Below are 16,654 nucleotides of genomic sequence, written 5' to 3'. Positions count from 1 at the left end.
CTCAGTGATAGATTCGGGAATTATGTGGAGTGTGACTATTCAACCCGGGCCTCTGCCATTTCCAAAAAAATCCGCTGTTAAACACGATATATCGATGACATAACAATTATTTTTTACGGTGAAGGATTTAAAATTACGTTTGTGGTCGAGGAGTTTAACAACCTTCACAGCGAAATTATTTTTATGCATGAAATCATGTGCAGCAATAGTATTCTCAACTTCTGTGATTTGCAGCTTTGTCTCACTAATAATGTTATCAAATTTGACATTTATCGTAAGCCTTCTACAAGCGATACAATTATACACGCTTCGTCGTGTCATTCCTGTAGCTGCAGCTACTTCAGATCTGTGATACATCGTATCACTGAAATTCCGCTTAGCGCAGAATCTATTACAGAGGAAGTGGAAAACCTTAAATAAATCGCTTTTTTTGTAATGGATAGGTGCCCTCCATCACTGATAAATTATACATACAACAACAAGAAAATCGCTGTGCGAGCGAGAAACCATTGCCAGGGCAATATCACGGCTTTGCTCAGTTTCCATTTTTAGGTAATGTGTCCAATGCCACAGTAAACTCTTTCGTGGTCTAAATATAACAATAGTGTATACCGTCCCTAATAAAATCCAACACATATACATTCACAATGAATGTCAACAGAAAGATAAATATGCTACCTCTGGCGTCTATAACTACATGTGAATGTCAAGCAGCTTATATTGCCCTGGCGGGAGAATCGCTTTTAAAATTAGGTTTTATGGGCAGTTACTAAGATAGGACAGGTTAAGTATAATTCCGTCTTCGCTGACCATCCTAGATCCAGTGGCCACCAGCCACCTACACTCGGGAACTTAAAGGCTTTACACCGCGCTCTGAACGGAAAGACTCAGTTCACTTGAAAGAACGAAATTGTTAAACTTCCACACGCTAAGAATGATATGTAACTCAATGACCAGTAATCCGGCAAAAATAAGGCTTTTATTATTGTATGTTTCCCATTTTCAAACAATTTATTAGTTTTTAGCTTTTTATTACCAGGGTCTTGGTCGCTTGGAAATTTTATGCTATGGTATTTTATCTTTTTAGAATTGTTACCCTTTAGCCTTATATTTGTAATCTTCATTTTGTTTCTCTATGTTTTTTACTTCATTATTCTTTTACACTGTTTTTCACATAAGGGTTTCCTATGTCTCCGTAAATAGTACGTCCTGTACTGTGTCTATTTGCATATGCTCCATTATGTTTTTATTTATTTCTCAGTTTGGCCGTTTGTATTTTAATTTTACTCCGTTATCAGACTGTAGTCCGCCCCCGGTAGCTGAGTGGTCCGGTAGCTCAGCGCGTTCGGTCAGAGATCTGTTCGCCCTCTGTAATAATAAACCGAGTAAAGGAATCAACGATCACCTTGAATGGATCGCTTGTGACATCCGCCCAGACCAAACGCAACCAACAATACCGAACAAAATGAAAAAAAAAGTGGCCAGCGCTACAGAATGTCAATCCTAAGCGCCCGGGTTCGATTCCCGGCTGGGTCGGAGATTTTCCCAGCTCGGGGACTGGGCGTTGTGTTGTCCTAATCATCATTATTTCATCCCCATCAACGCGCAAGTCGCAGTAGTGGCGTCAAATCGAAAGACTTGCACCCGGCGAACGGTCTACCCGAAAGGAAGCCCTAATCACACGACATTTGTTTTTATCACAGTGTACACCCGACGACGGCGCCGCAAGAGCCCTGTAATCACTACTAGACCATTATTCTGCTCGAGTTCGTCTCACTCATACGTATGTACTATGTGAATACGGACGGGCCTCCGTTGCCGTTCTAGTGTACGGCTGTGCTTACAGATTGCGCGGTGAAGTCTTGTTCTGAGTTACTAAGCCTGTCGTCACCTCCATGGAGTTATTCGCAAATTTTCATTTCTCCCTCGTTCTCTATTCATGCCTGATACCGGACCTTTAATTTATTAATCTTTAATATATTTTTACGTATAGGTTGCTTTCAGTACCTTTTATTAGCCCGCCCGGTTGGCCGTGCGTTCTAATGCACAGCTTTCCGGGCAGGAAGGAGCGCCGGTCCCCGGCACGAATGCGGCCGGCGGTTTTTTGTCCGGTGAGCCGGCCAATGTGGGGATGGTTTTAGGCGGTTTTCCATTTGTCTCGGCGAATGCGGGCTGGTTACCCTTATTCCGCCTCAGCTACACTATGTCCGCGATTGCTGCGCAAACAAGTTTTCCACGTACGCGTACACCACTGTTACTCTACCACGCAAACATAGCGGTTACACACGTCCTGTGTTAGACATTCCCTGGGGGGTCCACCGGGGGCCGAACCGCACAATAACCCTGGGTTCGGTGTGGGGCGGCGGAGGGGTGAAGTGGACTGTGATAGTCGTCGTGGGGTTGTGGACCACTGCGGCTGCGGCGGGGGCGAAGCCTCCCCGTAGTTTCTAAGTCCCCGGTTAACATAACATAACATAACATAACCTTTTATTAGGTATCGTACCGTCTTTGACGGATGCTTTTCGGCAGAAAATTGTGGTACTCTTAACGTGTTTCATTATGCCTCTCTATCTAACTTTATTCGGTGGGTGTTTGAACCTTTAGTCTAGGTTGGGACCTTGCTGGATTAATTGTAATTTCGCCTCCCCTTATATTTTCAAATAACCTGATGATTCCCGATCCGGGCGAAACGCATATTCTTGGCTTAATAAAGAAGACTGTGCATCAAAAGTGAGGTTACTGTACCACCACGCCAAGACTCAAGTGAGGTTACTGAACCACCATGACAAGACTGACGCATAATTTTTAATCTCCAGTTTTGGTGTTCAGTTGGGTGACAGATGGCTGTAAGAAATCCCTCCCAGAGTGCGAGCTACGTTCTATGTTCCGCTTCCTACTCCTGAAAGAAGTAACATCTACCGAAATGTTTTTGCGAATCAAAACTATCTGCGGTGAAGGTTTTATAACTAGAACTCGTGTGTTTAAGTGCTATTGGGAGTTTAGTGGCATCAGAACATATGTTCTTGAAGACCTTCTATTCTGACTGATGAATTGGTGAAAAAAGTCGAGGAAACTGTTCGTGAAGCCGATTGACACAGGATGAAATTTCTGCGATGTTTCCAGAACTCCCTTACACGAGACACTCCCAGAAACGCTTGACTAAATAAACTGTGGGCAAGATGAGTCTCAAAACAGTTGACAAAGCAGCACAGGAATAATCAGGTCAATAGCGACCGCTAGTTTCTTGAACGACTTGAACTGAAAGGTGAGGATTTTCTGAGCTCTATTGTGACAGAAGAAGAGACGTGGGTGCCTCATTACACGTCCGATACAAAAAGATAGTTAGCACAGTGGCGTCACACCAATATCCCATCTGCCAAAAAATTCAAGACCACAATTTGGGGCAAAAAATATCTTACATCATCCTTCCTGCAAAACAGTGGCCAGTTCAGGTAACGATGATGGATGTGCACGCACCCTTCTTTCCGAAGTAGACCACAAAGTGTCAACAGTGGAGAACTGTGGCGACTGCGGCGGCCAGAGGAGGTGCGACAAATCATCCCCGCGCTATCAGACTGGGACTGGATGATGCGAGATGTGCGCACAGGAACCATGTCGTCTTGGGGAACAAATATTGTACCGTAGGATGGACTCGATCACTCAAAATGGTCAAATGACCCTTGACAGTACTGTGACCTTGCAGAGTAACATGGCGCACATGGAATACCACGATGAGGCTTCCCAAATCATCACCGAACATCCCCCATGCTTCAGTCTTGCGACATAAAGTCGGCCAGAAGTTGGAAACTTGCGAAACGAGACTAATCTGACCACATGACTTTCTACCATTGCTCCACAGTACTGATTTTCCTGTTACGGCCATTTGCGTCAGTGATGAATAGATTTGGAATTCCAGCTCGCCTGACCTGATTATTCCTCTTCTGCTTTGTCAACTGTTTTGAGACTCATCTTGCCCACGGTTTAGGTAGCCCTGTTTTGCTCCTGATAGGATTCGCGAGTTTGACATTATAGCTTTCATATTTCGACTCCTCAAATTCCGTTTATCAGGATCACTCAGTGCACGCTCTCGTCCGCGTTGTGACTTTGCCGATGATGTTTCTCCGCTTCCCTGTACGCGGTAGTCGGCTGTTGTGGCCGAGAGGTTCTAGGCGCTTCAGTCCGGTACCGCGCGACCGCCGCGCGCATCCTGCCTCGGGCATGGATGTGTGTGATGTCCTTAGGTTAGTTAGGTTTAAGTAGTTCTAAGTTCTAGGGGACTGATGACCTCAGATGTTCAACAACATAGTGCTCAGAGCCATTTTCTGTACGCGGTATAGACCTTCGATACAGCGCCTATTGAAACACCATACCCCAACTTCACGGAACACTGTTCTGACCATGTCTGACACTTTCAGCGTAGTGAGGGCACTGCACAGGAGACATTTGTGCCGAAATACAACAGCACATCCTGCAGGTTTGGCTAGCATCTGCATTTATGTTCAACCACAAATTCTCGCGGCGTTTCCATATTTCTGTCCAGTCCACTTACAAGAAGTAGACTAATACAGGCAAAGAGAGCATTCTTTGCTAACAGGAATCTGCTAGTATCAAACTCCATTTTAGAAAGAAATTTATGAGAATGTACGTCTGGAGAAAAATTGTCTCGAAGTGATGTGTGGATCAAGGAAACCCGCAAAAGAAAAGAAAAGAAACAGCGAGTTTACAGAATGAAGCTGAAAATTATGCGGACTGATAAAAAGTGGTCTTCTGCACAACCGGTGATGCAAAGATTAGGTATGAGGAAAACACTAACTAGAAGAATTGGCAGGGTGGTAGGACTTAGGTTACGACATTAAGGAATAACGAACGTGGTAGTGTAGGTAACCACAGAGGGCACAAACTGCAGGAGAGGACAGAGATTACAGTACATCCAAATAATTACGGAGGAAGTCATTGTGATCTAGGTCAAACCAGTTGGGTGTCAAATGAAAAAATAATGGCTTCTACATTACATAAACGCTCTTCACAATGGAAATTGGTTCCAGACCCGTTACCGTGGTACATCCAGAGTCAGCCATAGGCACAATCAACTCTTGCGTATGCTCAGAGTTCTTGCCAGTGCCAGATGCTGTAATTCTCTTGTCCGTGCAAAGTTCTTATCAGTTAATCCGTATGTCTGATGACCTGTGCCTGTGTCAGCCGGCATTTTGCTATTCAAGTTCGATGCGTGCCTACGTTCACAGGTCTCTGGAAGACCCGCCACACAGTCATGATGCTGAATTTCCTGGGCCTGGCCGTCAGTTACGCGATACGCGTCAACATCTCGGTGGCCATAGTGGACATGGTGAACAATACGGCTGTGGCGAGCCTCTACAGTGAAGGCGACACTATTAACAGCTCCTCCGTCGTAACTGATCCTGACGCCTGCCCCGGAGGACCAATAGAAGCAGTCGATATTGGGCGCAAGGTGAGTGACCTGTCACTAACAGCAACGGGATTCCAATACCGTGTAGAGCGTGCCTCTAGGAGCCGGTAATCGAGGCTCAACAGTTGACAGTAGTAGTAACTGTTTCTAAGTCATTGCCCTGTTTACATTAAATTTTCGTGTTTTCACCTGAACCCATATTGAAATACAGGCTGCCCATTAAAGAATCTCCCAGTTATAGGTTCTAACAGTATCAACGGTAACCACTGCAAAGTTCTGGTTCATTGTCACAGTTGAAGAGTAACTCAAACAATTTTATACTAGCACATGCGCGGGCAGTAATCTGTAATTTCAGTTCAACGGTCGTTTCGTTTATAGTCTAATTGTGGTCCTCCTATGTGGCCATAACATCCGCCGATGATGCAGTCAGTTCGAAACGTCAAGATGTGTGTGTAAAGGGAAAAGGAATGATGGCCAAAAGTGTATGAGGAGGATGTTGCTTTTGTCAGAGTATCCTACCTCTGTAATCCTAAGACGTCTGTTCGTAAAGCAAGTCTTGAGTTTAAATTGCCAAACACGACAGTGTGAAAGGTTTTAAGGAAACGCTTACATTCATCCAGACCAGTTACAGTGTCAGAACATCGTCAGCAACCTGTACAATATCAAAGAGATTTCTCAAAATTAAACGTTTTCGGCGCTGTAGCCGACATCAAGTGTACGAACTTTTTTTAAAATATGGAGCAAGGATGGCTTTTTCCTCAATTAGAAGGTGAACCCGAAAGCTTTATTTGGCAAAAGATGGAGTCCGTTCACAGTGAGATGTACGAGAGTGGTTGAACGTCGAAGCCCCTGATCGTTGGACTGGCCGCAATGGTCAATACGACGGGACCTCGGCCTTCACCTAACCTCAGCCATGCGAATTTTTGCTTTGGGGCTGCTTAATGATTTATTAGAGTTGAGAAACAGCACTGAACAGGCTATTGCTTCAATTACTCCGGACTTGTTAACCAGGGTGTGGGAAGTAACTAAAGGTATACACATTGAACATTTGTAAGAAAAACTAGGTTGCTTTACCTTCAGTTTTATGTATGATTTATTGTAAATAGTCTTAAGTAATATCTTATAGTTTATCATTAAAACTGAAACATTTTTTATGGACATTCGGTACATTTCAACAAGGGCTGACGATAAAACATCGATGTATCGATATTTCGCGTTAAAGAACAGGTATATATGATGTTATTTCTGGCAATATACCGATATTATCGATATATCGATTCAAATGGCAGTTTCGAGTGCCGATATTATTATTTTATATTAGATTTCTCTCGCAATTTTCGGCAAATATTTGAAATTGTTCTTTTGAAATTGTAACAGGACATAATTTTACCACCACTGTATGAAGGAGTGTAACTGCTTTTTGAACTTTCATAACGTCCAGTCTTTCTCTTTGACTGTGTGAAGCAGGTAAAGGTGGCACAAAAAAAGAAGTTTGATTGCATCTGGAGGTGGCATTGTGAACGGAATAACAAGATTTCCGATGTGAAAAAATAGAATACCAGTTGCGTTAAAGAGCCGAACGACGGACCCATTGGGCACCTTCTATTGTGCCTCTCACATGCAGTTACCACTGTTAGCAAAGTGGTTATCGCCAAGTGTGAACGTGCATCGTTTTCATTTCAATTGTCGCTCGAGAGGGATAAGCAGGCTGCTAGATTGTTCATGTACGGAAATCTAATAATAAAACAGTACTTAAATATACAGCTCTAAGACCGGCAGTATATTTTTCATCTGCAGGCAACATTTTTATAGGTCGCTACGTCGATATTTTTTCCGCCGATGTATCGGTATTTCAATATTTTTACTGAATATGTCAAGGGACGATAATGATACCTTTTTAAATTTCGATACATCTGATTTCCAATATTTTTAAAAATATCAACAGCCTTAATTCGAAACCTGACAGAGAAGACGGACAACCAAACCGAAGTAGCCAAGAGACAAAAGTTTTAGTCGAAAAATGTGTGATACTATGGATCACTGTCCTTATGTAAGTACTCTTCCTCTTGGAAAGGATACTGGTGAAATATAATCACAAAAAATCACTTAAATTACTGAGTTCAGCGTTAACTTTTAAATTTTTACTTTTTATTCATGAGTGTGGTATTTCCCGGATTCTTCTAATTTTTTTTTGTCTTGGGTACTATGCGAAGTGTACGTCGGAGAAAGTAATATCTTTGCCGGCCGAAGTGGCCGTGCGGTTCTAGGCGCTGCAGTCTGGAACCGCGAGACCGCTACGATCGCAGGTTCGAATCCTGCCTCGGGCATGAGTGTGTGTGATGTCCTTAGGTTAGTTAGGTTTAACTAGTTCTAAGTTCTAGGGGACTGATGACCTCAGAAGTTGAGTCCCATGGTGCTCAGAGCCATTTGAAAGTAATATCTTTGTTGACTATTCCTGAGCGTGATATCTCGAGACTGGAGAGCTTTTGTTTCTCATTGTACCACGTATTAAGGATTTTCCCTGTATCATTCGACTATAGACGGTGGGAAGAATAACTTCCTAATTGGTCTGCGCAATCTGTAATTAGTTTAATCTTGTCTTCATCATCACTGCGGCAAGTTGCAGTATGTTCCTGGAGTCGACAGTTAATGTTTGTCCTTGAAACTTTGTGTCTTTCGATAGATAGTTTGAGTCTGTCTTAAAGCATCTACCAACTCAGGTTTTTCCACATTTCGATGAGGTTCTATCTCGGATCCGAAAAAATATTTGACTATTGATGCTGCCTACTTTGTGTACGTTCAGTGTCTGCTGATAGTCCTATTGAGTGTAGATCCCGCAACCTTCTGCACTGTTCTAGGACGAGTCGCAAGAATGTTATGTAAGGAATCTCTTTCGCAGTGCGGCTGTATTTTCATAGTATACTACGAATGAAACCGCCATACACATACAGTGTAAGAGTGAGACTAAAGCCGGCCGGGGTGGCCGAGCGGTTCTAGGCGCTTCAGTCTGGAACCGCGTGACCGCTACGGTCGCAGGTTCGAATCCTGCCTCGGTTTCAAAAATGGTTCAAATGGCTCTGAGCACTATGGGACTTAACTGCTGAGGTCATCAGTCCCCTAGAACTTATAACTACTTAAACCAAACTAACCTAAGGACATCTCTCACATCCATACCCGAGGCGGGATTCGAACCTGCGACCGTAGCAGTCGCGCGGTTCCGGACTGAAGCGCCTAGAACCGCTCGGCCACCTCGGCCGGCCCTGCCTCAGGCATGGATGTGTGTGATGTCCTTAGGTTAGTTAGGTTTAAGTAGTTCTACGTTCTAGGGGACTAATGACCTCAGAGGTTAGGTCCCATAGTGCTCAGAGCCATTTGAACCATTTGAGAACAAAAAGCGACGATTCTAACTAGGCACTAATTTCAGTCATTTTCGTCGCAAAGCTATCTGGAACTAGAGGCATACAGATCATGATAGCCGCTTCATGACAGATAATATTAGGTTTAATAATTTTGGGAAATTCGTCGTTTTCTTTCGGTAGAAAATCAGCATGAAAGTCGACAAGTTGTGGATATAACACATGAAGTAGATGTTGATAAAAACTGACGAAATATTACATCAGAATGAGTGGTCCTACGAGTCGTTCTTCCTGAGAAATTACATTAAGAGTGTTACACAGAATATTCGTATGTTGAACTGTTCTTATTTCACAATTTTTAAAATAAATGGAAATTTTAGTGACATTCGTAATTGAGGGTGAAACTTTGCCAGTGCCAGCCACTCGTGCAGGCGAAACGTCAGAAAAACGTTAGTTAAACGTCGGCCGGAGAATCCGAGACAGAGGCCAGTAGGCAAAATGTCAACAAGTGGCCACGAGGCATCAACAGCTGCATATTCGTGACAGTGTGAAAGATGCCGTAGATAATTTCAGAGCTGTTGTCAGAAGTGAAAATATATGCAGTGTGGGTCGTCTGCATTCAAAGCGTGCAACCGTGCCTCCTCTTTTTCTGCTCATATTTTCGGCGCGAACGAACTACTATCACTGTCGTCTGACGATGCAGAGAATATAGTTCGTGCTTCGCACACTGCAAGCAATCCACCAGCGACGTCCAGTCCTGCAGGGTAAAGATACTAGGCGAGAAGCAAGATGCGTGTGTGACCGGCGACTAGCGATGTGTCAACAGCGATGTTGCAGCGGAAACGTAACAAGACTCCTGGCCAGCAGAGAGATGCCATGTGCCAGCAGCGAATAGCGAGCTGCCAACTCTCGAAAGCGCACCACGCGCGCCATCTCTCTCTTCACTTGTCGTCCACGGGAGTGTTTGTTAAGAGTTTCCGTGGCGGTCTTGCGTTCATTAAAGTTCTTAGATGAGTCGCACAGCTAAATCTCAATCGTTAATCCATCTAATCTTCAGTATTCTTCTGTAGCACCACATTTAGAAAGCTTCTATTCTCTTCTTGCCTAAACTATGTATCGTCCTTAGGTTAGTTAGGTTTAAGTAGTTCTAAGTTCTAGGGGACTGATGACCGTCCATGTTTCACTTCCATACATGGCTACGTTCCCTAAAAATACTTTCAGAAACGACTTGCTGACACTTAAATCTATACTCGATGTTAACAAATTTCTCTTCTTCAGAAATGCTTTCCTTGCCATTGCCAGTCTACGTTTTATATCCTCTCTACTTCGACCATCATCAGTTATTTTGCTCCCCAAATAGCAAAACACATTTGCTACTTTAAGCGTCTCATTTCTTAATCTAATTCTTGCAGCATCACCCGACTTAATTTGACTACATTCCATTATTCTAGTTTTGCTTTTGTTGATGTTCATCTTATATCCTCTTTTCAAGACCCTGTCCATTCCGTTCAGCTACTCTTCCAAGCCCTTTGCTGTCTCTGACAGAATTACAATGTCATCGGCGAACCTCAAACTTTTTATTTCTTCTCCATGGATTTTAATACCTACTCTGAATTTTTCTTTTGTTTCCTTTACTGCTTGCTCAATATACAGATTGAATAACATCGGAGAGAGGCTGCAACCCTGTCTTAGTCCCTTCCCAAACAGTGCTTCCGTTTCATGTCCCTCGACTCTTATAACTGCCATCTGGTTTCCGTACAAATTGTAAATAGCCTTTCGCTCCCTGTATTTTACCCCTGCCACCTTTAGAATTTGAAAGAGAGTATTACAGTCAACATTGTCAAAAGCTTTCTCTAAGTCTACAAAATGCTAGAAACGCAGGTTTGCCTTTCCTTAATCTATTTTCTAAGATAAGCCGTAGAGTCAGTATTGTCTCACGTGTTCCAACATTTCTACGGAATCCAAACTGATCTTTCCCGAGGTCGACTTCAACCAGTTTTTCCATTCGCCTGTAAAGAATTCGTGTTAGTATTTTGCAGCTGTGACTTATTAAACTGATAGTTCGATAATTTTCACATCTGGCAACACCTGCTTTCTTTGGGATTGGAGTTATTATATTCTTCTTGAAGTTTGAGGGTATTTCGCCTGTCTCATACATCTTGCTCACCAGATGGTAGAGTTTTGTTAGGCCTGGTTCTCCCAAGGCTGTCAGTAGTTGTAATGGAATGTTGTCTACTCCCGGGGCCTTGTTTCGACTAAGGTCTTTCAGTGCTCTGTCAAACTCTTCACGCAGTATCAAATCTCCTATTTCATCTTCATCTGCATTTTCTTCCATTTCCATAATATTGTTTTCAAGAACGTAGCCCTTGTATAAACCCTCTATATACTCCTTCCACCCTTCTGCTTTCCCTTCTAAGAAAGGTGAAAGAACAGACCCGCAAAATTACGGACCAATATCCTTGACTTCTGTTTGCTGCAGAATCCTTAAGCATACTCTCAGTTCGAATATAATAAGCTTTCTTGAGACCGATAAGCTCACGTGCACGACTCAGATGGTTTTATGAAGCGTCGCTCGCGCGAAATTCGGCGTGCCCTTTTCTCAAATGATGTGCTGAGAACTATGGATGAAGGGTAGCGGTATATTCGATATTTTTAGATTTCCGGAAAGCATTTGGTACGGTGCCACATTGCAGGCAGTTAACAAAGGTACAAGTAGCTCGAAGACATTTTAAATAATAGGACCTAGTATATTGACCTCGACGGCGATTGTCCCTCAGAGACAAGTGTGTCGTTAGGAGTGCCTCATGGAAGTGTAATAGGACCGCTGATGTCCTCTGTACACATATACGATTTGGTTGATAGGGTGAGCAGTTGTTTGTTGGTGATGCCGTGGTATATGGTAAGATGTCGAAGTTGAGTGACTGTAGGAAGATGTAAGACAAGTTAGAAATACAGTATTACTGGTGTCCTGCTTGATATGTCGTTTAAATATCTGGGCATAACGTTGCGAATTGATAGGAACTGGAACGGGCATGTGAGATCTGTGGTAGAGAAGACGAATGGTCTACTTCGGTTATCGGGAGAATTTTAGAAAAGAGTGGTTCACTTGTAAAGGAGACCTCATATAGGACGCTGGTGCAACCTATTCTGAGTACTGCTCGAGTGTTTGGGATCTGTACCAGGTCGGATTGAAAGAAGACATCGAAGCAGTTCAGAGGAGGGCTGCTAGATTTGTTACCGGTAGATTCGAACAACACGTAAGTGTTACGGAGATGCTTCGGGAACTTAAACGGAAATCCCTGGAGCAAAGGCGACGTTCTTTTGGAGAAACACTACTGAGAAAATTTAGAAAACCGGGATTTGAAACTGACTGCCGAAGGATTCTACTGCCGCCAACATATATTGTGCATAAGGACCACGAATATAAGATACGAGGAATTGGACTCATACGGAGGCATACAGACAGTCGTTTTCCCTCTCCCAGTTTGTGAATGGAACAAGAAAGGAAATGACAGGTAGTGGTACAGGGTACCCTCTGCAAAGCACCGTATGGTGGCTTGCGGAGTACTTACGTGGATGTAGATGTAGATGTAGACGTGGATGTAGAAGTAGACAACCGCCGATATGACAATGGATGAACACAACGTAATTTTCAAGGTACAAATGAAACGACAAGCCACTGTGCGAGACAATATTGAACCCCCGGTGGCCGTTGCTTCGTCGACCTAAAGGAAAGCAAGTAGCAGCAGCTCTGTCCTTCGGTTGTCTGACTAGGGACGCAGCAATATTAGAGGCAGAACTTAAACAACAACGTAATTCAGTACAATGGGAAAATAGCCAAAGTTTCCGAAAATATAAGAATCATGTCAAGGTATCAAACACGTACCTATAACAAAGTGCAAATAAACAGTTTCAGAGTATAAATCATACATTTATGCAACCATTTGCACTTTTTTATACGTATTTGTTTTCTATCTTGACATTATTCTTATGTTTTGGGAAGTACCATTTTGATTATCTGTATGATTTGAAAGTGGGTCCCGGCCTAAAATCAGTCATCAAATATATAAAAGTGAAATTTACAACTTCGGCTATTTTTCTGTTGTATTGATTAACACAAGTTTCCGCTCCGCAATTACTCCAGCATGCTGAAAGTTCGTAAAAACCTATGTCTCTTTTCATAAGATAAGTTGATAGTTTAATCTCAACATATTTCTCAGTCATACTATCCCAGTAACTGGTAGTTCACACCAAAATCTCTTTGTCAAGGGTATGTGGCGCTTATGCTCTATACACAGGTCTTCAATGGTCATGATGGTCTGACGGTGGTCTGGCTTGTGTATAACATACCGCAGCTGCACTGTTTACCGTAGCCGCATTACGCAAACAAAATCATCCTTTACAAAGGAGTAAAAGGTCTTAGGTGATGAAAGAACACTCTTAATAGCGAGTTTCTTCAGAATACCAGACCTGTTGCAAATACTTGCTGCGTAATGTGATAAAGCTGCAGACTTATGCTCCACGTCGTTATTTTAATCACTCACCCAATTCATGATTGCTGTTTATTGGTAGAACCCTGAAGCGCTGCAGTCCTTCAACAAAGGGAATAGCTTACAATAGGTTAGTTCGTCCAGTCTTGGAGTATTATTCGTCTGCATGGGACCCTCACCAGTTGGGTATGATTCAAGAGATTGAGAAGGTCCAGAGAAGAGCGGCACGATTCGTGACTGGTACATTTAGCCATCGCGAGAGCGTTACAAATCTCATAGAAAGTTTGACGTGGGACACACTTGCAGATAGGGGACGCGCTAAACGGAAGGGGCTGCTCACTGAATTCCGAAATACGATCTCCACCCAGGATACAGAGCATATATTATTACCACCAACTCTAAAAGAAGCGCAATGGTCACCATTCGAAGACAAGGGAAATAAGAGCTCGTACTGAGGCGTTCAGACAGTCGTTCTCGCACCATCCGCGAGTGGAACAGAGTGGGGAGAAATATGATTCTGGCGCGAATTGTGCCCTCCGCCACACACCGCTTGGTTGCTAGCGGAGTGTATATGTAGATGTAGATGTAACACGTGCATATTTGTCTCTCATAGCTTTTTTTTATTAACTACCTTAGAGGTGTCCTTGTCAATTTTTGGTTTCGATACTAAAAATCTGCCTCTTTGCGAATGAGTTGCTGTCACTGACGAAATGATGAAGTAAGATAGTGGCGCTATAGGAGAGTACCAGACAGAAAAAATAAGCAGGACCTTTTTCTAGAAAATTTTATGTAATTGAAGTTTTTACTGGGATACATTTTCGCTGCAAGCCACGGTTTTCGAGTTATTTAAGAAAAACTTACAAAACTGACCTTCAAATGCACCTCCAACCCCACACTCACCGCTAAGGATTGTTCTTCGTGGCACTCCCTCCTACCACTGTAGACAAATTTCCGATTGCACGAATTATTCCCGATATTCGACCTTCTTTGGTCGCTTTTGACTGGGCTACTACGCCACCAATATGGGCGGTTATTTCGCTAACACCATTAACTTAAACGTGCCGGTGAGGGTAACGAAAGAAAATTGATTTTTCGAAACATTACAGTAAGACTAACTGCGTTAACAATTCGGTCGAAACTTAACCCTGACAAGCACAATAGTGTCGTACTCAGAGGGCCTGGTTAATATGACAATGTAATTGTTTAATTTATATTGTTAAAATTTACAAAATTTTTAGATGAAATTTGTACAAACCTCAATGTTACGTTTGTAAGTGTCGATTAAGCCAGTGGCGTAACAAGGCCGATCAACGAAGACCAAAGAAAGATTGAATGCTGGAAATAATTCGTGCAGTGGCTAATATTTGTACAGTGTTAGTAGGGAGTGTCATGAACAACATGATCGGTGGGGGCTGAGTGTAAGAGTGGGGATCCATTTGAAGGTCATTTCCGTTTGTTTTTCTTGAGCAACTAGCAAACTACGGCCTTTAGAAAAAAACATTCCACAGTTAAAAATTTAACGAAATTAAATTTCATACAAGAAGGTCCTGTTGACTTTTTCTGTAGGACTAATAGCTTGCGCGTAGCGATCGAGAGAATACGAAAATATCGCGCTTGGTTTTTGAAGGCCACATCGACGACATCGATAGAAACAGCTGAATCACATGTATACCTTCGCCAACTTTTACATTTCTGTTGGCATAAACTGACTGTAATAAAGAATTTAACTACTAAGCGATAGTCTGGTCCGTTTGGACAAAATCACACAACACAACTTAGTTAAAAAGCCGTGTATATAAAACTGTTTCTCGGTTGAAGGTTCTCGCTTGACTTACGACATCACAAAACATGTACAAAAAATAACTAAAATTTTCTTGCCACACGTAAGTCTCTTGTTGCAAATATATGGAATTCACACAGAGCTAATGTGTGGAAAAATACCCATGTGTATGCCATCTTTATTGAAGATTACTTACGTAGATTTTCCATAAGTAATAGACCTCAGCCTAAGGATTATTTAAGTTCAAAAATGGCTCCGAGCTCTATGGGACTTAACTTCTGAGGTCATCAGTCCCCTAGAACTTAGAACTACTTAAACCTAACTAAACTACGGACATCACTCACATCCATGCCCGATGCAGGATTCGAACCTGCGACCGTAGCGGTCGCGCGGTTCCATACTGTAGCGCCTAGAACCGCTCGGACACTCCGGCCGGCGATTATTTAAGTGATAGACATTTGTCGTACAAGAAGTTAACATTATATGCAGACATCGCATAACATGATGATGTTCTACTAGTATTTCCAACCACACAGACATTCGTTATATCTGACACCACTTGTACTTTGCAGAGCGGAGAGTTCGTGTGGGATAAGCAGAAGCAAGGCGAGATTTTAGCCGCATACTACTACGGCTATACGGTCGGACACATCCCCGGCGGCCTGCTTGCAGATCGTTTCGGTGGTAAGATTATCTTCGGCGTTGGCGTGCTGGTTTCATCGGTGCTCTCAATTCTGACACCACTGTCTGCATGGGCTGGCGACTACGTATTGTTCACCAACAGGCTGGCACAGGGCCTCGCACAGGTATGTACCACGGAACACGTAGACTACATTCCCTCTCACACCCTGACGGAAAAAAATCTCAGCACCAATAAATAATTAGTGTACAGCAATAAAATGTCGGCAATATATTTGTCTAGGTAAGATATTTAAGTGATTAACTTTGTAAGATCACAGTGTAACCTCCCCTTAGTAATCGGCCTAGCCTGCTTGCGATATAAAATATGACCGTGGATCGCATGTATGCCGTAAGGAGGAGGAGAGTGTACATCAGACCATTCTGATCGAAAAGTCTACTAAAAGTAAAAAGTAATTATACTGAACAGGGTTATAATTTTGAAACATGAAAGTTATTTTGTGCATTCACTCACGAACAACACTGGACAGAAAAGGGGTACCACTGATCATGAATCCAAAAGCTACACTAATGAACGAAAAGGAAATAATTAACGGCCGCCAGCCCACTAGGGTAATTTACATCCAAAATCCAGTACAAGATAATGGGAAAGAAAAACATGTATTATTAAACACTGAGGTGGCAACAGAAGGTTGTCACGTTTTTTGACACTACTTTTAAGTGAGTATGTAATGATAAAGAAAGCTGAAAAGTCACTCTTACGTTATGTTGGTCATTAAATTTTGAAAAAAAAAGATCGAGTAATGATTTGAAAATATGCCGTTAAACTGTATGTTAGTGCTGAGCTTCGTTATGTGAACAATGACTTTCAGTGGCCTCAACGTAACGTCATCAAAGAAATTTAGATAAAAAGCAAGAATTTTTACTTTGCTTTTACATATTTTGCAAACTAGATTTCAGATTA

The 16,654-nt window shown here is 42.6% G+C and overlaps 1 protein-coding gene across 1 annotated transcript in view; it reads left to right on the top strand.

The window, feature by feature from the left end:
- Positions 1-16,654, top strand: part of LOC126354242 (sialin-like) — a 105,880-nt gene that overhangs the window by 24,262 nt on the left and 64,964 nt on the right. The window contains exons 2-3 of the mRNA XM_050003744.1: positions 5,244-5,467; positions 15,624-15,857. Coding sequence (XP_049859701.1) covers positions 5,244-5,467; positions 15,624-15,857 — 458 coding nt within the window. The remainder of the gene's footprint in view (positions 1-5,243; positions 5,468-15,623; positions 15,858-16,654) is intronic.

Source organism: Schistocerca gregaria, chromosome 3 (genome assembly GCF_023897955.1).
Source record: "Schistocerca gregaria isolate iqSchGreg1 chromosome 3, iqSchGreg1.2, whole genome shotgun sequence".
Classification (NCBI taxonomy): domain Eukaryota; kingdom Metazoa; phylum Arthropoda; class Insecta; order Orthoptera; family Acrididae; genus Schistocerca; species Schistocerca gregaria.
This window is presented reverse-complemented; position numbering and strand designations above follow the sequence as displayed.